The 21,916-nt window shown below is 43.0% G+C and overlaps 7 protein-coding genes across 10 annotated transcripts; 2 read left to right on the forward strand and 5 right to left on the reverse strand.

The window, feature by feature from the left end:
- Positions 1-1,834: 1,834 nt before the first annotated feature.
- On the reverse strand, positions 1,835-5,183 carry LOC125762119 (hepatocyte growth factor-regulated tyrosine kinase substrate). Of its 3 annotated transcripts, XM_049423898.1 has the most exons (4): positions 5,012-5,183; positions 4,850-4,934; positions 4,515-4,779; positions 1,835-3,943 (listed from the first exon to the last, which is right to left on the reverse strand). In XM_049423898.1, exons 1-4 carry the CDS (start codon positions 5,043-5,045, stop codon positions 2,048-2,050), a joined length of 2,280 nt encoding a protein of 759 aa, XP_049279855.1. In that variant the 5' UTR covers positions 5,046-5,183; the 3' UTR covers positions 1,835-2,047. The 3 variants fall into 3 exon arrangements, with proteins under 3 accessions (XP_049279855.1, XP_049279856.1, XP_049279857.1); XM_049423899.1 differs by lacking the exons at positions 4,515-4,779; positions 4,850-4,934; positions 5,012-5,183 and adding an exon at positions 4,330-4,486; XM_049423900.1 differs by lacking the exons at positions 4,515-4,779; positions 4,850-4,934; positions 5,012-5,183 and adding an exon at positions 4,191-4,308.
- A 112-nt stretch (positions 5,184-5,295) lies between these two features.
- LOC125762125 (tetraspanin-7-like) lies at positions 5,296-7,118 on the reverse strand. Its single transcript, XM_049423908.1, has 5 exons — positions 6,793-7,118; positions 6,595-6,703; positions 6,323-6,511; positions 6,094-6,264; positions 5,296-6,025 (listed from the first exon to the last, which is right to left on the reverse strand). Exons 2-5 carry the CDS (start codon positions 6,661-6,663, stop codon positions 5,693-5,695), a joined length of 762 nt encoding a protein of 253 aa, XP_049279865.1. The 5' UTR covers positions 6,664-6,703; positions 6,793-7,118; the 3' UTR covers positions 5,296-5,692.
- Positions 7,119-7,240: 122 nt separating this feature from the next.
- LOC125762121 (parafibromin) lies at positions 7,241-9,550 on the reverse strand. The gene is made up of 5 exons (XM_049423904.1): positions 9,165-9,550; positions 8,703-9,077; positions 7,919-8,635; positions 7,621-7,850; positions 7,241-7,546 (listed from the first exon to the last, which is right to left on the reverse strand). The coding sequence occupies exons 1-5, from the start codon at positions 9,293-9,295 to the stop codon at positions 7,368-7,370; spliced, it is 1,632 nt and encodes a 543-aa protein (XP_049279861.1). The 5' UTR covers positions 9,296-9,550; the 3' UTR covers positions 7,241-7,367.
- A 491-nt stretch (positions 9,551-10,041) lies between these two features.
- On the reverse strand, positions 10,042-12,090 carry LOC125762122 (protoheme IX farnesyltransferase, mitochondrial). The gene is made up of 4 exons (XM_049423905.1): positions 11,842-12,090; positions 11,326-11,698; positions 11,059-11,254; positions 10,042-10,995 (listed from the first exon to the last, which is right to left on the reverse strand). Exons 1-4 carry the CDS (start codon positions 11,941-11,943, stop codon positions 10,140-10,142), a joined length of 1,527 nt encoding a protein of 508 aa, XP_049279862.1. The 5' UTR covers positions 11,944-12,090; the 3' UTR covers positions 10,042-10,139.
- Positions 12,091-12,344: 254 nt separating this feature from the next.
- On the forward strand, positions 12,345-13,818 carry LOC125762124 (anamorsin homolog). Its single transcript, XM_049423907.1, has 5 exons — positions 12,345-12,568; positions 12,653-12,853; positions 12,953-13,132; positions 13,372-13,496; positions 13,571-13,818. Exons 1-5 carry the CDS (start codon positions 12,427-12,429, stop codon positions 13,682-13,684), a joined length of 762 nt encoding a protein of 253 aa, XP_049279864.1. The 5' UTR covers positions 12,345-12,426; the 3' UTR covers positions 13,685-13,818.
- On the reverse strand, positions 13,776-16,226 carry LOC125762120 (U3 small nucleolar ribonucleoprotein protein MPP10). Of its 2 annotated transcripts, none has more exons than XM_049423903.1 (4): positions 16,004-16,226; positions 15,324-15,933; positions 14,533-15,262; positions 13,776-14,455 (listed from the first exon to the last, which is right to left on the reverse strand). In XM_049423903.1, the coding sequence occupies exons 1-4, from the start codon at positions 16,111-16,113 to the stop codon at positions 13,857-13,859; spliced, it is 2,049 nt and encodes a 682-aa protein (XP_049279860.1). In that variant the 5' UTR covers positions 16,114-16,226; the 3' UTR covers positions 13,776-13,856. The 2 variants fall into 2 exon arrangements, with proteins under 2 accessions (XP_049279860.1, XP_049279859.1); XM_049423902.1 differs by having other exon boundaries at positions 13,776-14,461.
- Positions 16,227-16,384: 158 nt separating this feature from the next.
- LOC125762123 (ethanolaminephosphotransferase 1) lies at positions 16,385-21,073 on the forward strand. Its single transcript, XM_049423906.1, has 6 exons — positions 16,385-17,071; positions 17,485-17,553; positions 17,999-18,451; positions 18,517-18,852; positions 18,921-19,097; positions 19,170-21,073. Exons 1-6 carry the CDS (start codon positions 17,018-17,020, stop codon positions 19,239-19,241), a joined length of 1,161 nt encoding a protein of 386 aa, XP_049279863.1. The 5' UTR covers positions 16,385-17,017; the 3' UTR covers positions 19,242-21,073.
- Positions 21,074-21,916: the final 843 nt, after the last annotated feature.

A 21,916-nucleotide genomic window follows, 5' to 3' on the forward strand; every position in this document is an offset into this window, starting at 1 on the left:
GACGGAACAAGCTTCTGGTTTCACAAAGATGGGATGATATTTTTCATAGTAATACTCTTTACTCTTTGAAACAATCACAAAAGTAAAAATCTCTCAAAGAAAAAAAAACAGATTCTTATTTTGTATGTATTTTGTATACATTTTAAAAGTACACAAAATCACACACGACCACACTTTCCACTCACGATCAAGTGTGTTGTGATTACCATGGCGGTGACTTAATGCTATCAATTTGGGTGTCCTTCACCGTTTAAACTACCTTGTGTGAAAATAGGTCAATGTTGGATGAGCTTCTGCAAAATAAATCCCTATCAGCTTGAAACCGACGTTTGAATCATTCTGGCGCGTAAGATGATAGCCTTCCATTTTAAATGCCTTCGGTGCATATTGTCTTACTCATTTCATCGCGCAAAATATTCACAAATATTCTCCTACTTGTTGTAGCGAAAACGAAAGGCATTAATCTACCAACTAATCCATTCTGTTTTTGTCGACCCGAACCCGACCCGACCGACGATGTTCTTTAACACTAACCAAAGGAAATAAGTGTAATCAGGAAATAAGAAATTGTAATAATTCATTCTAGATTATTCAGCTCAAATAAAAGGAAGCACGAGCGCGTATGCAGTTTTTCCTGTTCGCGCCAGTACGCCAGTCGATCGCTACCACCTATGGCAGCATGGCCAGCGTAACTAAATGGTTTATAGGAGCTTTTATAATCATGCATTGAAGATTTATCCAGTTTCTTCGTTCCTTTATTCTGTTAATGCAAGATGCTTTCCAACTGGAGAATTCGCACCTGCTGTCAATGGCCTAAGACACAGACTCAAGGATGTTCGTACCGTTCCGGTACGACAAAGATACACCATTCACCGCACAATCTTGCTAAGGCAGACTAAGACGATCTGCCACACCACCACTCCATCGCCATCGCCATCATTATTGTAAGACAATCTGGTAGTAACCGAGCACGTCCGGGCACGATCCACGGTTTGGTCCGCGTGAAAGTTATAGGGCTCGTGATGCGAATGACTGATAACTCACGCGACCTGCACCGCCGACGGCTTTAGGCGTGATCGGTCGAGATAAGCGATTTCGAAAACAAATAACAAAAAATATGACACAATGGTGGATTGGACGGGCGGTCAACGTGCATCAGGATGTCGCGTCCGTCGAGTGCAACTGTGGGGGTGGTTTTGTTTTATTCTCCGTAAAAATCTAACCAAGATGCCAATCTTGCTTCCGTGATCACGAGAAACGGAATCGTTAGACCAAGCGTAACAATGAAAGTAAGTTTAATTACTGCACGGTAGTTGGTTGTGCGTGCTTATTTGCGTCTAGTTGACCGTTTTACCCTTATAACAAGCTATTGAGAAGAACCTTATCAGATCTTAGTAAGATAATTTTATTTTTTGCAAATTGCACACATTTATACATGCTTGGCATTTCGGAAGGCCAACATTAAGCCAAAGTTTTCAACAAAAAATAAAGAAACAGTATAGAAATGCAAATCCTACCGTAAATTTTATTTTATTCGATATGGTTACGGCTTAAATGCACATATGAACCTTTGATATCATTTACATACATTCATAATTATGTTTTTAGCTTTTTTTTTACTTTGAAACAGTGAACTGAATATTATATATCTCATAATTTAAAAAATGTAGAAAGATTTGATTTAAGCGACGAACCTTTGCATTCTCAGTGGGGTTAATAATTTCGAACGGATTTGTCGGGAATTGATGAGACACAGTTTCACAATGTTTACTCACGGATTGATTGGCAAAGTTGTTTACAAGCAGCTAAAAATTCAAAGCATGGAGCAACATGATTTCCAATACGTAACCTTTTGTAGTAAGATTTATTAGCAATATATCGTGTGGCGGTACACATTTATATTACGCTTTCGCGCAGCATTTTGATAATAAAGAATGCTCTACATGATGAGTAAAGAAAATACAAAACGGAAAACGACTAAATAGACAGCCCAGCGTTAAATACAGGATTGCTTCTAGGGCATTTCATCTAGCATTTGGCCCTTCCTTTAATCAAAACTAATTAGTTCAGCTGTAGCTGGTTCAGGATTTGGGGCTGCTGGGGCTGCTTGTTGTGGAGGTGGAGCAACGGCAGCAACGGGTGCCACATCTGGTGCAGAAACCATCGGGGCGGGTGGAATCTGAACTACTGGAGGCATTGCAACTGGGGGATGAACCTGTCCCTGTTGTTGCTGAAGATCGTTCTGTGGTTGCATTGGATTCCCTCCCATTAAACCCGTCTGTTGGGATGGTAATTGCTGTGGTTGCTGTTGTTGCTGCTGGGGTGGTTGCTGTTGCTGCTGCTGAGTTTGAGATGGCTGTGGAGGACCCATCATCGGCGCTCCCGGTATGTGCCCTGCACCGGGCATATTCATAGTACCCGGCGGTGGTACCTGCCCAGGCATAACATTCATCCCTGGGGGAATGATCCCAGCTCCGCCGGATGGTGGCTGCATTGGACCCTGCTGCATTGGAACCTGTCCATCAGCTCCCGGCGCAGTAGCACCTGGCATTCCATATTGACCAGTGTGTTGAGGCGAAAACATTTGTGGCGGTGGCTGCTGCTGATAGTGTGGAAGTGTACCGTTCGTTTGAGGCATTGGACCGTACGGTCCATACCCCGGACCAGGATATCCACCGGGAACACCACCAACATGCACCGGAGATCCTTGAGGTCCCTGACCCGGCGCAGGACCAGGCGCCATGAACGGAAATGCCGTTCCCATACGATACTGTGCCTTTTGCTGTTCCTGGCGCATCTGCATCTCACGTTCCTGTTCTTGAATGCGTTGGAGAGCCACCTGTCGCTGATACTGCAGATATTCCTGTTTCTTCTTGCGCATGATCTCCAGCTTCTGTGCCATCTGTAATTGCCGCTGGCGTTCCTGTTCCTCGGCAATGCGCTGCAGCTTCTCTTGATGCTCCTGCCGCAATACATCCAGCGCAGCGCGCGAATCCTTTATCTGCGTCAGCTTGTCCTGCAGCTGCTCGTACCACATACGCTTGTCGTCCATGTCCTTAATGAACGTAAGCAAGCGGGCGTGCAGCGAGGTCAAGTTCATGAAAAGCGTCTGAACAGAGCTGTCGCACGAAATGCTCCGACCACGGCTTGAGTTCGACTTCATGCGATTCACAAAAATTTCCACCTGCGTTTTCATCATGTTGGAAAACTCATCAATCTCTGCGTCTTCCGGTGCGCTCTTTGTCAGGAGGCTTGGCTGCATCGATGGCATTGGACTCGGCATCGGGCTTGGCGCCGACGGAGACGCAGGTGAATCCATTACCTGCCGTTGCTCCCAATAGTTGCGATTCAGATACCGGGCCAATTCCGGGTCGGCTGGCGGTTCCTCAACAGGCGACGGGCTTCGTTTGACCTGCGCTTGGGGAGTTTGCGGTTCCGGTGACTCCGGCGCCTTATGAAACGCGGTAACACGTCGCGTCTGAGTCTGCTGCTTCGTTTCGGCCTCCGATTGACTCAATGCCAAGGCTAACTGCAACTCTTCCTCTTCGCGCAGCTCCTCGTCCGTCTTGCGTGCTGGTCCCTGTGCCTGCTGGGCAAGCGAACTACTCAGATATTCCGCCGGCAGATCTTCTTCCTCGGTAGGTTTCTTCGTCAGGGTTGACGTTGGTCGCTGAAGTTGAGCGTAGCATCCATCACACACGCGTACTTCCTTCTCAATGCCAAACTTTGGCAGCGTGCTGTTCTTCGACGAGCATTGAGCACAAAAGACTTGACCACAGTTGCGACAATGATGTTTACGCACGGTGAACGTAAACTGCGAACGGCATCGATGGCAAACTTCTCCATCTACCCAATCGGGTGCAATGTCCGAAGAAAACATTGCGTCCGCTTCCTTCAGCTCCGGGAACTTATGGCCTTCCGTTTTCAAAATGTTCATCGTATCCTATTAGGGAGAGGGAGTAAAAATAAAGAAAAAAAATAGTTAAAATAAGACTTAACTGAAGCATGTAGTTATTATATTCCTCGTGACGTCAACACGACAATGTTTGTTCATCGAGACAAAGAAAGGTCGAATTATCAAAAATCGCATAATTCACACAATGGTGCGATAATGTTCTGTAACATTAGTTTTGGATCGCTAAAAGTCAAGCAAATTTTCCTATCACTGTTTATAAATCACTGCACTTAACGGTTTTCACATTCTTTGTGCCAGAGTTGCATCTCCTAATATCGATCGGAAATTATACGGCATTGAAATATCAAACTTCAAGAGAACATAGAAAAGTTCAGTAGTTTGTATGAAACACATAATTTTCATTTAAATCATACCGTCATTTTCAACCTAGCTGGTGACTCAACTTTTCACTCGTACACTAATCCAATTACACTGAGCACCAACACAGGACCGTTGCGAAATACGAGCAGCGTATGAAGGCCTGTTCCGTTCGCTTTCAACGGTGGTAAACGACTGTCAACTCGGGTATTATGCGCGTACATAAAAGTGGAGCCCTTACCTTTATCGAACGATACTTTATGGTCGATCGGAACGCGTACGCCCAAGCTTGAATAAGCTCGAGCATCTTCGCCCTCACTTCCTCGTGCTTTGTAGTGTTGACCAAACTCTGGAACATCTCGCAGTTCGCCTTGTTCGCTATCTCGTCGTGCACGGGCGTACCGCAATTCTTCACGATGCTTTCCAGCGCCAACAGTGCATACATGGCCGTGATTGGGTTTGGCGACTGCATCTTCTTTTTCAGGGCCTGGACAGCATATTTCGCGCTAAAAATAGAGACGGAAATCAGCATTCGCATAGAACAGGAGTTAACATGAATCCTGGCGCTTTACTCACTTTACATCGCCCTGCCGGATTGTGTCACAAATGACCAGTATCGCCTGCCAGTCGGGCTCCAGGTTTAGATTGCTGGTAGCATTTTCTAATTTTGTGGAGGGATGATAAAAAAACATTTTCACACCCATTCTGTCTTGTTCCATGTTGGTACTCGTTACCTACCTAGACTTTTGTCGAAAAGGGATGTACGAAACATACTGCTTTTTCGATACGGTAACAGCAAATAATAGACCTTTGAATTTGATTCTAGTTATGTCGTGTTGCAGACTCCAGGCCTCCAATGGCTTAAAACACCAATGATTTTGCTTTCTTTTCGGACCAGCAGGATGACGTATTTATGAACAAACAGAAATTAGTTCTTTTTTCTATTTTGATAAGCCTGTAGTATGCTGACAGCATATTCTGCAGAAGTGTGAGTGAGATCTCTTTTCGCTAGTGTCAAATAGACAGCTGATTTGTTGATGTTTTTTATTTAAATTAATCGGTTTATTTTATTTAATTTCCTGATAAGTTATATTTTTTGGTTTCTTAAAAACTTCCCAAAATAACAATACAATACATTTAACAGAACAATAGCGTACACCTTTATAGGAAAATAATATGATGTGCCAACTCCCTAAACGGCACATCATACCATCGTTGTGGAACGTTTTGAATGCTACGAGACTTATTTAACTTTATTTTGCATTGTTATTATAACTCGTGCTTTCGTTAATCAATTCCTTCCGATAGTGCTGGTCCTATGATTTGTTATCAATTCTAGTAGTTGTATTGTAACAGTTTCTTTTGATTCTCTTTCTTTTTCCCATTACTCTCGTATATCCACAACCTTTTACCTGAAACCTAATATTTCGGTTTCTCGGTTAGAATAGGCTCGGGTGCAGTTGCTATGCCGGAGCTCATGCCGGTTTCCCTAAGTCGTCGCTTATACAACGACAAACGGGCTCCCATGATTATGGCTGTAATGATACAGACAACCTGGAACACGACAATAATCGTTGTACCGGTAGCAATCATGTGGATGCGTGAGCCCATAAAGTCTGACATTGGTGCATGGCATCCGCGTTCATGTGGCATACATCCTTCCTCATAACGACGGCAGCAGGAACTGGGTAGCTCTCTGTCAGGATGGAAGTTGGTCCAATCGACATAAGACTGAATACCACAGCAGTTCATCTATGTAGAGAAAATAAAATAATATTATTACGATCACACCATTGTAACTTTCTAATATTGTAACCAACCGAATTTTGCATATGGTTGAAGCTGACACGCATGAAACGATCGGTATGGAACTGCTGTATTACGACATTCATCCGACGGGTAAGCATGCTATCCACACGGTTGTACATCGAAAAAGCGGCCGATGCAAGAATGATTTCGAGAATAACGACCAAACTAAACATACCGGCGTACTGTCGAAGAGATAAAACCGTTAAACGTGGATATCACATTTTATTTGAGGATACATACCAAAAATATCATTATCACATTTTCGAAAATTATAGCAGCAAAGCCGAAAATGGATAAAAACACTAGCACGATACCGACTGCTATCAGGAAGTGAGTCGCACGCACAAAGTCATTGTCAATGAACACGGTATAGGTCGCGAAAAGCCGATGTAAGACCGCACCAACTACGATTTGAATGATTTCAATAACCTTTGGGGAATCGAAAGAGAACGACATACATTAGGAAAAGCAATGTTTTTGATAAAATTTGCATTCTAGTAGCAGCCACTTACAACACACATAAACGTTAGCATCAAGATTAGATACTTGATCATGTTGAGCGCCTTGCGAGAGGTATGCATTTTGAAGCATTTAAATCGTTTCTTTCTGCCGCACTAATGTCTGCAATTAAAACCAAAAATCCCGTTCGTTATAAAGTTTTCGTAATACATTTTCCTATCACTTTTAGACATAAACACTAGCACTATCACCTTTTCTCGATGCGCCACACTGGAGCTATGTCTGTTCTCATTAAAGCGGGCCAGCGCAAATTGCGAAGGAAAAGATAATTCCACAGGCTAGGGCCAAACGCTCGCAAGAAGGTTCCGTATCGAGCGCTTTATCTGTACTTTGCTATTGTGCGTCGTCCTGCCGATATCTTAATCACCTTTGCTTTAATCCCATCAGATTTGGTTCAGCCTTTAGTTTATCGGGACAACTCAGTGGTGAAATTATTTGCGATCAATTTGTCATATTTCATTCTTGCCTCAAGCATAGACCTTTGGAGGCTTCTTTAGCGCCTATCAATTACCAGTTTGTAGAAATTTCAGGTCCTTTCAAGATAAGCAATAATATAGTGGATATGATTGGAAATGTAAATTATCGCTATTAGCGTAATTCTTTCAGCCACAACAAACAGAGTTCGAATGACGCACCGGATGAGCTTTTTTTAAAATAATGCCTATTGTGTTTATTACGTTGCGCGCCATCGACTGAAGTGAAGTGCAATTAAAGGTGCAACCTCTTTCATGCGCTGGTGCGATGCATCGCTCCTGTAGATGATCATTCAGAATCGAAGGTCCGGTTTGTACTTGGTCATGTAGAGGTCCAGCTTCTCCCAGAATGCCATCAGGCATGCTTTGTCCAGATGGCGCTTCGTTCGCGAGATGTTCAGCACCGTCACAGCCCATTTAGCCACATTCGCATCCAGCTTGAGATCGTCGTACCGTAGATGAAAGGCAGCGACTGAAAAAGATACGAAATCAAATGAATAAGTGTAAAGTATTCAAACTCTAGAGAAAGAGAGATCCACTTCTTACTTTTCGCGAAAATCTCCACCGGGTTTCCATCCCACGGCCAGCCCTTGAACTGCCATGCCGGTCCCATCACGAATACGGCCACTACACGGTTCCAATCGTGCGCAGTCAGTTTCGATGGGTTGTCTATCACCCGATACGGTACGGTCAAATTACCCGCCTTCTGTCGCTGGATGAGCACTTCGTTTTCACGCGAGCTTCCGCCACGCTTCTTTTCGTCCGTTGTGACGAACCTAAAATTAATGTCAGCGTATTTTAACACGATCACCCGAGCATTTACACGTTTCACTTCTAAACTTACTTCAGATCTTGCAGCACATCCCGGGCATTGTACATCGTAATCAAGCTGGTTGTCGCGGCCGGTATGATAATGATCGGTGTACGCGATGTCCGCTTGTTGGCCGCGTTCTGTGCCAACAGCCGTGCCTGTGCCGTTGGGATCAGTTCCTTCGGCCGGCCCGGAGGCATGTTGCCCGATAGGTTATTGTTGCTGCTACTGTTGTTGTTGTTCAGACTGTTCTGCTGGGCCTTGTTCTGACCGGCCGAACCTTGCGTTACCAGCTTTAGCGACATGCCGTGGTACGTACCCATGGTGTCGATCTTGAAACCCTCCGTTTCCTCCTTTTGTCTGTTGAACCGTTCCTGATCGTAACGATTGTACTGGGTCGGTTGCGGCTGCGGTCGGATGACTCGGGGCGGTTCGGGAAGCTTGACCGGTTGAGCTTGAGGACGACCACGTCCTTCTTCCCGGTTTTTGATGCTCTGCAGTATGGCAAAAATGTTTTTAGCAAATATTTTACCGTTACTTTGCAGGATGGTAGTTCTCGTGCGCCACTGCCGCTCACGGCTCACGATATCTTTCGTAGAGTCGACGTCGAAGTCGAGAATGACTCGCAAATCCGGTCCCACGCCCATTGCATCGTCGTTGTCCGTACGTTTGATTGTGACCTTCTTGTTTGCCAAACGTTTCGCTTTAATAGCAGCAATCTTCTCCACCGACATGGTTTCCGAAAGAGACCTGCAATTGTTCAAGAAATTGTCAGTATAAAAAAAATCCAACTAGAAAGCCGCACCAAAGCACCTACTTAATGTTATCTATGTTCACCGATGCTTCCTTCTTGTTCACATCTAACCGAGCCGCTAGCTGTTCCTTCACCTTCTGCACCTGTGTATCCTCGTACCGGGCCTTTTTAGCCAAGCTGTCTAATCCATCCGATTCGGCGGGACGCTTGATTTGCGTCGGAATTTCCAACGGGGCACTTTTATCGATACTAGCACAAGTATTCGTTTCACCGTTGAGATATTGCAGCAGCTCCTTTCGATCCGGACGATTGACCGCCGGTATGTCCTCGGCAGCGGCCTGTCGGACATACACCGAATGCTGAAGGCCCACATTTTTAAGAATGTACAACAAACACTCGAGAGTGTAGTACTCCTTCGGTGCGCCCTTCTTTCCAGAACTGTAAACAAACAAGCCATCCGATATAAAGAGCGTCAAGCGGGGAAGTCACAGTTCCGGGCCAGGTGTCTATCAATCCCTCTCTTACCCATATTTTAGATAGTTGGTTTTCACGTTTTTCGGCCAGCTAAACTCTCCAAATATAATTTGACCATCGCGTTCGATTATTTCTTTCTTGTTGATATTGTATTGACGCAGCAAACTCAGCGGATCGGCCATGGCTAGGAATTACACTCGCTTGGGGTAATACAAGGCTAGCACAAATTCTAGCCGGCAGTGAATAACCTGTTTTACACGGTACCACTCCTTCGAATATTTGAGACTACTGTAAGAACGGCACGTGTGCCCCGGAACTATGGTTAATTAACACAACCAATAAATCTACAACTTATTTAGCACTTTCTGTAAAAAGAAATAAACGCACTACGCTTCTATTATTCTGCCAATGGCGTTTGCTTTGACGTTTTCATTTTCGGCAACATGAGGATAGCGGGCGGTCCTTGGACATGTTTGTTTTAGTCAAAAAGGCATTTTATAAAATAAATAATTTTTGTCTTTTTACCTATGGTTGGAAATACAGATTTCAGCATTTAAGTGCTTTAAATCATGGAATTAAAACCGTGGTTTATCATAAAAATATGAAATGGAATAAGAACATAAATCAATTGGTAGCTGATGCTAGTTGTCAAAGCTGATCTGAGGCCGATATTTATTTGTGAATTGTTTATGTTTGTTGCATAGAGCAATTTTTCGTCGCTTCCTGTTTATGTTCTTCTTTAGGTTTATTTATGCTTCTAATTCGAAGCATAATACACAAATCACAAAAAATAAGGAGTTTAATTTTATCCTGTCCTGCTACCTAGTTGATTTCATTCGGATCAATTTCGATACATGCATTAGTCGCATGGACGACAATTTTGATATTTTGTCTTCGTCCAAGGAATAATTCCGAGCACACAAGATAGTATTTTGTTTCAGGGGCCATTTTATTGATCATTGATTCTATATCACTTCGTAAATCTATTGCCTTTGTACAATTACACCTGTTGTAACATTCATCTGTTCAAAGCTTCTGCTTGCCTGCCGTAGGAAGTACAGTGGCCACATTCGATAGCAGACTATCTTCCATCGCCTTGATGCTTGCAGGATATGGTGCCGGAGCCCCAATGTCTGCCACAATATTTGGTACAAGGTATTCACTTCCATTATCTTTCGTCTCTCCACTACTCACAAACACACCCGTTGCCATGGCACCTTTCGCTATACCGCCTTCCAATTCTACCACATCGCTCTTGTTATCCTCCCTAAACAGCCAATGCTTTTTGTTCAACAGAAACAGTGCCATTAGCAGTGGCAAATGTAGCAACGAAAAGCGGAACAACTTCCGGGAGCTTTTGCTATCCGCTTTCTGATGGAATTCCCAGGCAAGGTAAGCAAAATATGCATTCAGTGGAAGTGTTTCCAAAGCAAACCAAACATTCGTCACGTCCAGTACTGGAGCCAATAGTGAAAGGCCCGTAATAAAACCGGTATGACGAAGTGAAACACGTGTACAGAGGGCCGGATGGGAATTCGCCATCATTTTATACCCAGCCTTCAGGTATTCTGGCCGAATATTCCACGACAGCGCATTGAAATGGGGAAACTGCCAACAGTATAGCAAGCCGGCCAGGATCCAAGCACCGGCCCCAAGATCCCCACCAGTACAAGCCGCCCATCCCATCAGAGGTGGAATGGCACCGACTACCGACCCAACCCAAGTGTTTAAAATACTGTAGCGTTTCATTGGGGTGTAGATGCTGGTGTAAAGGATTAGGTTTGCAGCACCCAGTGCGGCTGTCATTTCGTTCACACCGAAGTACAGCATACTGCATCCGACTGTGCTAGCACCGAGTGCAAATCCGACTGCATGCAATCGCCTGAAAAGAAGCAAATACCATCTTATTATACAGCACATTCATTACAAAACATTACAAACTTACGAAAGATATCCTTTTACGAGCACACGATTGCGCGTGCGGGCCATTTGTGCATCGAACGAAGTTTCAATAACCTGATTGATGGAGTTTGCCGCACCCGAAACAAGCGTGGTGCCGGCGGAACAAAGAAGAAATGTTCCTATATCGAACGATCCTGGTGCCATCGCATATCCGGCCATCGAGGTCATTACCACAAGAGCTGAAATGGAAAAAGAAACATCAAATCTACATTTCATTTACATAAACTAATCCTGTACAATGTACACTTACAAGTTAATCGGATCTTTGATAACATCAGATAGTGATAAATCAACCTGCTTAAGCCAGGAAGTGACGTCACGGAGGCAACCACGGGTTCCTTCGTTCCATCTTCACTGATGAATTTCACTGATGATTTTTTGCTAAGCGTGCTTCCCGCCGGTAGTCCTACGGATTTACTAATTTCACTAACTAACGCTTTGGCGTCCACTACCGGCGGTATTACAGACAATGGGAGACCCAAAGGAACGGCCGCCGGTCGATGCACAGGAGATGTTTGTGATGCATCTCTGCTAAACTGTGTCGAGTCGGTTTCATTACTTCCGCTATGCCGTTTCCTGATAGCGTACAGATGCACCGCACACGATGATGTGCCAGTAGTGTCCTTTTTTTATAACGGATATAGAAAACAAAAACGTTACAAGCCAAGAATAGAATCAAAACCTTTTTCAAGGTAATTTCGTCACACGAAGGGCCCTTCGATTGATTACACAATCAAAACAACATCACGCACTGCCCCATACTTACCAACCGAGTGCAGAAGGCAAACGGAGGACGACCGCTGAGTTTGGGCCCGGTTTGACGAACGAGGTCGCACCATATTCGCCCGTTTGCGAGAAATTTATGCATTACACCACGCTGAATAACACTGGGAGCATTTTATGCTGCTTTTAGCGACAAATTCGTTCGGATGGACGGTGCTTTTGCACCTAGAAATCCATCGTTCGCGAATGCCCCGGTCACTGTTTTGCTATTGATCGACGTAAAGAAAAAGTTACCGCACGTGAAAATGCTGCTGTCAAACAGGGTTGATGTCGATGAAACGTGTATGAGCTGTGGGAAAATTTAAAACCCATTATTTCCGATACAAATTGTGAACAAAAGACTACACAAACCATTAAAATTGAATGTATAATTATATTTAAAATTATAAGTATGGCTATATGGCTTATTGTGAGATATTGAAACGATGTAGAAAATTTAAAATCTTTCAAACTCGATGAAAAAGCTTTGGTCGATAGTAGGTAGATATGTGTAACAAACGTCAAAGGCATCGTACAGCAATTTGTTGTTTTCTTTTGAGCAGTATTGCATTTTTTAAAGATCCAAAAGATGAATTTTGTTCAGCAAAATAATCACGTTCTTTACCTTTGGGGCGGTGCAGTTGGGCCCGAAATCGAGAAAGAAGTGAACGAAATCAAATCCATTCCAAACGTGCAGGTCAATGTGGAAAATGTTGAGCGTCTTCAGCTTGGTAAGTTCTGGAAATTGGTCCTACATGTTTGGCCGTAAACCTTTCTTTTATTACTACTTGATTGATCTTTAATCCCACTTCCAGCCGAATACGGAAAATCAAAATTTGATGTAATTTTGGCAAAAGTTTCGACAGCCAACACAACTCTTGTTACGTTGCTGGTGAAGTTGCTGAAGCCGAAAGGAAAAGTTGTGTTCAGGGATGATTCAGCTGAAAGCATTGAGCAGGCACGTTCTAATCTGTTGCTGTCGGGATTTATCAACATTGTGGCATCGGACAATAATGGTAAACGATATCTTCTTCAGTTTAAAAGGGGAGGTCGTTACCACTTCCACTACCAAATGGTTTTAATGTGGTTTTATGCGTGACTCCTTTTAACCTCAGTGTACGTCGGTGAAAAACCAGATTACGAAGTGGGTTCAAAATCGAAACTGTCGTTTACCAACAAATCGAAAGTAGCTGCCGTATGGAAGCTGGACGATAATGATGAGGAAGAACGCATTGATGACGAAGAACTCCTGGATGAGGATGATAAAGCCAAACCATCAGCCGAATCTCTGCGAGGTAAGCCTGGACGTATTTAAATGATTTCTGGTAATCAGATCAAATACAATCTCTTATTCTTCTTGGCTTAACGGTCTAAGAGTTTATGCCGGGCATTTCTGGTTTATTAGTCTTATTTTACCTCGTGGCCGGATAGTCAGTCCGTGCTACGAGGGGACGGTCCGGATGAGAATTGATGCCTGGTCCTGTCGTGCACTAGGCCGTCAGTCAAATACTCAAATAAATTGCTTTTATTCTAGTTTGTGGAACGACCGGCAAGAGAAAGGCGTGCAAAGATTGCTCCTGTGGGCTAGCAGAAGAACTGGATGCGGAGGCAACAGGCAACACACTTGTCAACACTACAACGAAATCTTCTTGCGGAAGTGTAAGTCTGAACGATGTGATTTGTTCCGAAACGTAATTATATAAATTGCTGTTTTTTGCACGATTTATTTACAGTGCTACTTGGGAGATGCTTTCCGTTGTGCCACATGTCCTTACTTGGGCATGCCGGCATTCAAGCCAGGCGAGAAAATCTTGCTCACCGATACGCAAATGCAGGCAGACATTTGAAAGTCGGTCGTAAAAAGTTATAATATTATGATGTAGCTGTAGTGGAATGTGATCATATTCGCGAGTGATATGATAAGAGAATATAATCGGCTATTGCTAACTATTGAAATAGGAAGCATTGTTTATTAACGAAATCTTTTTTTGTATCCATAATTGCTCCTGTACACATTTATTACAGCTTGAAGTTACTGGCTATTAAATTTTCAGTGTTTTTCTTCTTCTTTTTCACCGTTCCTTCTGCTTTCGATTTAGCTTGGGAGCGAACCTCATCCTGCAGCTGCGAGAAGAATGCGCTAGACGATTTGGCCGGACCGGACGAAGTTTCCAGCATCTGCTGCACATTTTTCGCTTTCGTTACCTTCTTCAGCAGAGACGTCTGCAGCGCTCGGTTTTGTTTTGAACTGCTTTGTCCTGCCGCCTTCTCGAGTTGTTTTTGTTCCCGTTCCGCCTCGCGACGGTACTTCTCTTGCTGGAAACGCTTCTTCAACCGCCGTTCGCGGTTCTGGTCCGTTTTGGTACGCTCCTCCTTTGACATGACGTCTCCCTTCGGTCGTCTATGGACTTCCTCAGGAGCCAGCAAAGTGGCATCACTTGTTGCAACCGGAGCAACCTCCTCCATGCTGATGGCAGGCGTATTCGTAAGAATCTTCAACTCAGGGGCAGCTGGACGTGGCGTGTAGTGGAAGTTCGACAGTGCATCTAACTGTGCTAGCACCACTTTCATCATGTGTCGAATTTCCTTGTGTTCCTTAGGTTCTTCCTCTTCGTTTGCTTGAACTAACAGAAAATGATACATATAACATTCGATACGGAATATTATTGAAACAAATCATCCTCTTTGGACTTACCATCAGCGTCGGGGTTAGCTTTCTCTAGTTGTTTCAAATAATCCTGCTCGTACACCTTGGCCAGAGACTCCTTACTCTTCTCTCCATCCAGCACTAACTGCTTCCGATACTCGCGTGGATTGTCCGGTGGGCGTACCTTTCTCTCCACATCGTCATATGCTTTATTTCTGATCCGCTGCTTTATGATGTCTTCCAGTCGCATTGTCGTTTCCTCCGTTATAACGGGCGCAGGGCGGGTTGTATGCTCGTATTCTAAGACCTCTTCGAGCAAAGAGTTTTTGGGTCGTGTTTCGGCAGAGATTTCTCCCTTTAGTTGCCACGGTTTATCTTTCAGCAGCTTTGATTCCATTAGTGTTATCTTTTCATTGAGCTTTTCCTGCCGAAGTTCGTAAGAAGACTTTGGGCCATCGTGTTTGTCTTGGCTTTTCTCGTCCTCACTTCCACTGTCACTGGACTCCGGTTGATCAACTACCACCTTCTTGGGAGGAATTTCATCTGGTAAAGATAAACCACCTTTATATATTTCGTACCGCAGCTTCCGATTGCGTTCAACTTCGGCTTCATCGGATAATTCTTCTTCCTGTTCTTGTTCAACGCCATTTTCATCCTCCTTTTCGTCAGCTTCGTCTTCAATGTTCTCGTCTTCCGTTTCTTCATCCTCACCGTCTTCGTTATCATCTTCATCTTCGAAGAAATCTGCATATTTCAAATCAGCTCCATCGTCATCGTCCTTAAACAGATAAATCCCAGTTTAGATATTCAATATGTAACATCCGCATCCGTATACATACCTCTCCAGTATGATCATCAAAATAATCAATCTCAATGAGAGGGTTTTTCTCCTTCAACCCATTTTGCTTTCGTCTCTCACGATCATCTTCTTCGTCCAAGAACCTTGCCATGTCATCCAGCTTGAAGAAACGATCATCTACAACCGATTTCTTCCCATTGGATTGCTTCCTTTCCTTTTTCTTTAGTTTCTTCGATCGCTTCAATGCTGTTTCCTCTTGCAAGTCCATGACTTTCCCGTTTGCCTCGTTTTCTTCCCCTGAATCGATATCATCTCCATCGATCCCATTATCTTCATCCGATTCGTGCATTTCTTTAGCGGACGAACCTTCGTCCGATCCATCCTCGGAAATGGGTTTCGTGCTAAACGAAAGCTGCAAACTTTTTTCATTCTTCGATACAACATTTAAGAAATTCTTCAAATCCTGCTCGATGAAATGATCATTCTTGAGCTCTAGTTGCTGCCAAATTTGCTCTTCATCCATTTGCTCTGTAACGAGTTCATTCAGATACGGCAGCGGTTTCCGGTTGGCCACAGTTGGACTCTTCGTGCCATGGTCATATATTTCTTTGACGAACAACTTTAACTTTTTAGCCAATGGTTTCTGTAGTCTAGAATATGCCAATAAAAAGGGTAAACTTCTTTTACAAAGACAGAAACTGCCTGCGAATGATAACTTACTTAAGGTAATTTTCCGGATGCTTTGTATACTTGCGGAACTTATTCACATACGATTTCAATCCCAGCTTCTTCTTCACTAAGAGCGGCGAAAATGCAGTCTTGCTGACCATTGTTAATACCTACTTGCTTTTTCGATTGTTGTACCAGAATATTTATTGTTGAAACATTGATAGTGTGTTTATTTTGCAAAATGTGCTGCAATTGCCGCACGCGTGTTTTCTGCGTTGACAGTTTGCTTCGTAAATAAAGCGGCGACGTTTTTCGGCGGTGAATAAAAATCGGCGACCATTGTGATATTTACGAATAATTTTTCAATTTAATATTTTTTAACACCAATTGCTGGTGTTCCAATTTAGCTGTGGTGCTTTGAAATTGTTAGTTAATTAATTTAACTGTTTTTTCATGAAAATTAGAATAAATTGTATTCTTGGTATACACGCACACTACTACACATCGTCGGTTTGGCAGCTGTCAGAACAGTCCTAGCCGCCCCCAAACAACGCAAAGCAGTGTGGAAAGTGCAATAGAAATCCATCTCGGTGGATCGAGGAAAAATCGAACAATTTGCATGCTGTGTGGTTTTTCGCCTACGCACATCGTGGCGTGTTCCCGTTCCCGTCCAGCGGTCCTAATCCATCCGAAGCGCAACGGGTTGCGATGAGCTTGCCGGGACGAAAGCTACGTTGAACCGTAAGCGTGTGCAGCGTGTGTATCGATCACCGCGGCGCGTTCAGCCGGTAAAACTGTAGACGGGCTGACCAGCAGCGATTATTTTGCACCTCGCGGCCACACATTCCACACAGAATCGCTGTGATCGAAGAGTGATTTCGAAGTCATAATCGATTGTTCAACGTTAGCAGCATTAAGGGCATCCGTGCGAGTAAAATCGAGTTTTCGCTAGTCAATGCAGTGAAGCAGCAGGGCAATTGGCGAACAAGCAAGTGGTGGATTGTGAAGCACGACTTCCTAATTAACATCCCGCGAACTTAACGTGCTGCGTGCTACTAGCTTACCATGAGTGAAGCCTATTTGACCAAGGAGCATCTGGCTGGATTTGATAATTATAAGGTGAGGACCCTTTGCCTGTTACATAAGTATGAAGCGCACTGTTTGGAAATGGGAGTCCTGCAGGATACGGAAAACGTACTAGAGCTTGCGTGCCGCAAACAATATGCCGGTGTTGGTTGTGTTTTGGACAATCGATATGTTATTGCGTACCAAACGAAACATGCAGTGCAGTTTAAAAGAAGCGTGTTCCATCAACAATATCGACCAAATATTGTCCCTCCATAGCATGTACTTTTATGTTTTCTATGAATCTATTTTTAGTCAATAATTCGTGTTTCATTTACCACTCTAGCAGTGACTGTAAATAGCTACATAGTTGTATTTTCTTTTCAAAGGATTCAGTTTATTTATATTAAAACTTTTCTATTTTGGTCAGTGTACAAAACTTAATGCCTACTTCCTTCTGATTTCAGTACAATGCTAAGGACACATCGCCACTCAGTATTTATGTTATGCATCCGTTTTGGAATTGGCTCGTAGAGGTAAGTTGGTATTTTGCTAGAGGCTATTCATGGGTCAACTTGTTTCCTAACGCCAACCAGATTTACTACATCCATTGAAACATAAATATTACGGTTCAGTTGCGGATGAGTCTATGGATAAAGCGTAAGCTCCGTAACGGCGTCTTATCACTGATAACGCATGACCGGTATGTCGGTGTCTTATCGTTTTCTTTGGAACGATAGACAACACTTAAGAAAAGTGCCAAAAATGTCGCTTCCGATAAGTAAAAAAACGATCCGTAATTGTTGATTGCATCATATATAAAACCATACTTTTGCTCTGTTCACCTTCCCCGCTCGTCGGCCATGGTGCACTGATAAGACTTGGAAGGAAGAAACACGTTGCCGAAATTACAGTCATGAACGTAAAACAATATCATCTCGATAATCATACATTTTTCTTTGTCCGTTTCATCCATTTCAGTATTTCCCAAAATGGATTGCACCGAACCTGATGACTTTTGCCGGCTTTCTGTTCACCGTGGCCAATTTTGTGATGCTATCTTGGTACGACTGGGGATTCTGGGCGAGTACGGAGCTGGAAAACACAACACCGGTACCGAACTGGTTCTGGGCACTGGCGGCTGTAAATATATTTCTCGCCTACACGCTGGACGGCATCGATGGTAAGCAGGCACGAAGAATTAAGCTTTCCGGGCCGCTTGGCGAGCTATTCGATCATGGGCTCGATTCGTACTCGGCGTTTTTCATTCCGGCTTGTCTGTACAGCATATTCGGTCGTGGCCCAACGTCGGTACCACCGATACGCATGTACTACATCATGTGGACGATATTCTTCAGCTTTTATCTATCACACTGGGAAAAGTACAATACGGGTGTGCTGTATTTACCGTGGGGATACGATCTCGGCATGTGGGTGAGTAATATGATGGCGGTTGCTGGCATGATAGCACGATAGAAAACCATATACTATCTCCGCAGGGTTCCGTATTGATGTACCTAGCCACGTGGATGTTTGGCTATCAGCTGTGGAAAGTGACGCTGCCGTGGGATCTATCGGCTGGTCAATTGATGGAACTTTGCCTTCACATTAGCGCCATGTCCAACCTACCGATGGTGGTTTTCAATATGTACCGATCGTATAAAGATCGTACAGGCAAAATGCGCACTATGAAGGAAGCGATGCGTCCACTATTTACGTACGGTAGTTTTATGTTCGTTTGTTTGCTTTGGGTGTTTGTGTCGCCGAGCGATATTATGAACCGAGATCCGCGGGCCGTCTACATCATGACGGGAACAGTTTTTAGTAACATTAGCGTAAGTACGATGCATTTGTTACTCTAGTGCAGAGAATGTGGTTAAAACTATTGTTCTCTCTTTTTCAGTGCCGGTTAATTGTATCGCAAATGTCCAACACTACAGCGGAAACGTTCAACTGGATGACAGGCGTTTTATGCGGGGCCGTTGTAATGAGCCTTACTATGCCATTGCTCGAACGACCGTTACTGTATTTGCTCGTAATCGGATCTTCCCTAGCTCATTGGCACTATGGTTCCGGTGTTGTAAGTATCCGGTCTAACAATAAAGAAGGATCGATGTGCAATCAATATGAACATATGGCTAAACAATTACAGGTCCAACAAATGTGCAAACACTTCAATCGACGCTGCTTTATGGTGACAAAACCGGACGAATCCAAAGAATAGGAGGCACTGCTCTATGCTGTCTAGCTTCCAGTGTCCGACAGTACTACGCAAATTATGGACATACCTGAAAGCTGTTGAGGCAACTGGTTTCGAACCTTAACCGAAACACTATGGCTTTGGTTACTTCATTTAGTGGTTGTTTCCTCCTTGCTTACATGGTGAGGCAATCTGTCTTATATATTAACAGAGAGCATCACAATGGGTTTGAACCAAATACGCTTTTAAATAATATTTCATGCTTGATGTGAAAGTAGCTAGAACGCCATCACAAGTAAAATGCTTTAACAATCGAACGATGCACAATGTAATATGTGCAGTGGTTCGTTTAGCTTATTTTTATGGAATTGTAACGCCTAGGAAGGCAATCCATCGGAACTAATATTTTATTTTGATCCTACAAAGAAGCTAGCGAGAGTGAGTCCTTTGAATCAATCAGTACTTTGACCAAACGACTCGCGTAGCGCCAAACGGTCAATCATATCGAATTATGAATAGGGAAGAAGTGGTATGAAAAAAAGCATCTTAAAATACCATGATATATCATGATGGTATTTATCTCCCATCTACATACCTCACAATTTACTAGTTACATATAAACTGTAAAGGACGCTAAACACATACCACACACTGTGCTTCTGGTACTTCAACATTTGTCTCGACATCACATACATCAGCAACCTGACCCCGGAACTGGTGACTTCATAAACATTAGCATAATATACATCCAAAGAAGTAATTTAACGTCTAACCTACGCTTCGCTCTTCCTTGTGCAAGCTCCGTTTCGTCCTTAGTATTTGACAGTACTAACTACATTTTATATTATCCTAATCGGTAGCTACAATACGTTTCTCTGTATATAGTGCTCGTTGTAAGTAACAATTATATTAACAAATTAAAGTCAAGACGACTTGTGTGTGTTCCACGGCCTTCCCGCGCAGGTATTTCCTGTCGTGGAAGCTACCTATTTCGCCATATCGCGACGAATCAAAGAATTAAGCGCTATGCCGTGGTTTACCGTGGTGGTCGCGTTACGGTCAGATATGCACCGCTACTGCAGAATGATTAACGTAATTTTGTGCCGTAACATATTTGTATAGTGTATTTTGCATCACAGACGCGATTTTTGCATTTTATAATCGTGACAATTCATTCAGGAAAACAGTAAGAATACATGGATAAAAATGTAGCCAGGCAAGATTGAATAGGAATTGTTTCGATGGTGGTTTGTTACAACCAAACACAAGAAACAGATTGCAGCGGTGCCTGCAAGCAGCAACTCCTTAGCGACAGAGTAACTAACGATCTCGTTGTACACATGTTAACAGTTTCCGGAAGGAAAAATAACGACAATAACGAGTAGACAGAAATAGTTTCTATCGTGTGGTGTGTTAGATTGAAACGTTTCCTGCCCCACAGTCTCTTGTTATGTTGATATTAAATATTAAATTATCGATTTGGTGTCTGTTAGAAAGCCATAAAGATTGTTCAGTTCTCCAGTATGCTCCCACGTGCGTTGATAATAAACAAGGATTCGTGAATTGACATTAAAATATAGCGCTGTATGTAACGAGCACGATTTTTCAATGTCTGTGAATGATAAGTTATTACCATTATACACCTTATTTTTACTGCACCATGATCCCTCTATTTCTCTCTATCACAGTGCCATATAATATCATTTATTTATAATTCAATGAGTTCATCACAAAACAATATCCTTTTCAAATGCCTATTTTAATTGGAATACTACGACACGTGTGCACAATTATGTGTGAAATCCTAAATATTAATTATTAACTACTTTAGTTCTGAATAAATTAGTTTTTTGTTAGCTTCCTTGTACGAACAAATGGGGCAACTCAGAGAATTGCGAAAACAAACGCTACGGCAAAGGTGGAACAATATCCAGTGTTAAGAGAATGGAATAAATTGGTGAAAGAGTGTAAACATACAATGATGTACGCTAAACATTATTAATATAGATTGATTTTCAAGCGTGCGAAAGGGACAAATCAGCACAACATGCCAGCTATATGTCACAAACAGAAGTTAATTATTTCGTAAACCCATGCTACAACTACAGTGCAGATATACGCAGAATGCAAAGCAAAAGAACTTAAACTGGCTTCAAATTACATCACAATTTGTATTCCAGCTGCCTTTGTTAAGGTGCTATAACCTACCCATGTAAAAGGCAGGCAAATTTTGTATCAGTTCTGTGTGTTCATTGTTCCAAGTTTCCGATATTGAAAGTCAATAAAAGTCAATCATTATTTAAAAAAAAACCTCTATTTCGAATGTTTACGTCGAGGCTATTTAGCAGAGGGTGGCGAATATTTCTGAAGGTTTAAACGAATTGTTGTTAATTAGCTTGCAATCAAAATCCTTGATATATATTTGTCAAATCTGGTGTTGGTTGCGTAGAATTCTCTTGTACTTCCCAATGTCGTGATAAAAGTGTTAACAAATGGAACATCTATTAGCTAAGTAAATATCATATTGCATTACTTTTCAGTATTCAATCTTGTTTTGAGAGCATAAAAAATTGCTTTAGTACGAAAGTTTCGGTCCTCACAGGTAATTAATGATAATACTTTCTGATCCGACCGACCACTTTGCAACCAGTTTGTCCCGTAGCTTCAAAGCTCATTTAACGATCAACCGATGCCGTTAT

This window comes from Anopheles funestus, chromosome 2RL (genome assembly GCF_943734845.2).
Source record: "Anopheles funestus chromosome 2RL, idAnoFuneDA-416_04, whole genome shotgun sequence".
Lineage (NCBI taxonomy): Eukaryota > Metazoa > Arthropoda > Insecta > Diptera > Culicidae > Anopheles > Anopheles funestus.

Bases quoted from the DNA above. Each gene is read 5' to 3' on its own strand.
- LOC125762119 (XM_049423898.1), bottom strand. From the start codon at position 5,045: ATGTTTCGTACATCCCTTTTCGACAAAAGTCTAG. The intron at 4,935-5,011 runs GTAGGTAACGAG...CCACAAAATTAG, and splicing joins CCTTTTCGACAAAAGTCTAG to AAAATGCTACCAGCAATCTA. The intron at 4,780-4,849 runs GTGAGTAAAGCG...CTCTATTTTTAG, and splicing joins ATCCGGCAGGGCGATGTAAA to CGCGAAATATGCTGTCCAGG.
- LOC125762125 (XM_049423908.1), bottom strand. From the start codon at position 6,663: ATGCATACCTCTCGCAAGGCGCTCAACATGATCAAGTATCTAATCTTG. The intron at 6,512-6,594 runs GTAAGTGGCTGC...GATTCCCCAAAG, and splicing joins TGCTAACGTTTATGTGTGTT to GTTATTGAAATCATTCAAAT. The intron at 6,026-6,093 runs GTTGGTTACAAT...TTCTCTACATAG, and splicing joins TCAACCATATGCAAAATTCG to ATGAACTGCTGTGGTATTCA.
- LOC125762121 (XM_049423904.1), bottom strand. From the start codon at position 9,295: ATGGCCGATCCGCTGAGTTTGCTGCGTCAATACAATATCAACAAGAAA. The intron at 9,078-9,164 runs GTAAGAGAGGGA...GTTTGTTTACAG, and splicing joins ACCAACTATCTAAAATATGG to TTCTGGAAAGAAGGGCGCAC. The intron at 7,547-7,620 runs GTAAGAAGTGGA...TATCTTTTTCAG, and splicing joins GGTGGAGATTTTCGCGAAAA to TCGCTGCCTTTCATCTACGG.
- LOC125762122 (XM_049423905.1), bottom strand. From the start codon at position 11,943: ATGCATAAATTTCTCGCAAACGGGCGAATATGGTGCGACCTCGTTCGT. The intron at 11,699-11,841 runs GTAAGTATGGGG...TTATAAAAAAAG, and splicing joins TTGCCTTCTGCACTCGGTTG to GACACTACTGGCACATCATC. The intron at 10,996-11,058 runs GTAAGTTTGTAA...GCTTCTTTTCAG, and splicing joins CTCGTAAAAGGATATCTTTC to GCGATTGCATGCAGTCGGAT.
- LOC125762124 (XM_049423907.1), top strand. From the start codon at position 12,427: ATGAATTTTGTTCAGCAAAATAATCACGTTCTTTACCTTTGGGGCGGT. The intron at 12,854-12,952 runs GTAAACGATATC...TTTTAACCTCAG, and splicing joins TGTGGCATCGGACAATAATG to TGTACGTCGGTGAAAAACCA. The intron at 13,497-13,570 runs GTAAGTCTGAAC...ATTTATTTACAG, and splicing joins CGAAATCTTCTTGCGGAAGT to TGCTACTTGGGAGATGCTTT.
- LOC125762120 (XM_049423902.1), bottom strand. From the start codon at position 16,113: ATGGTCAGCAAGACTGCATTTTCGCCGCTCTTAGTGAAGAAGAAGCTG. The intron at 15,263-15,323 runs GTATGTATACGG...TATCTGTTTAAG, and splicing joins TTGATGATCATACTGGAGAG to GACGATGACGATGGAGCTGA. The intron at 14,462-14,532 runs GTAAGTCCAAAG...ATTTTCTGTTAG, and splicing joins AGCTAACCCCGACGCTGATG to TTCAAGCAAACGAAGAGGAA.
- LOC125762123 (XM_049423906.1), top strand. From the start codon at position 17,018: ATGAGTGAAGCCTATTTGACCAAGGAGCATCTGGCTGGATTTGATAAT. The intron at 18,452-18,516 runs GTGAGTAATATG...CTATCTCCGCAG, and splicing joins GATACGATCTCGGCATGTGG to GGTTCCGTATTGATGTACCT. The intron at 18,853-18,920 runs GTAAGTACGATG...TCTCTTTTTCAG, and splicing joins CAGTTTTTAGTAACATTAGC to TGCCGGTTAATTGTATCGCA.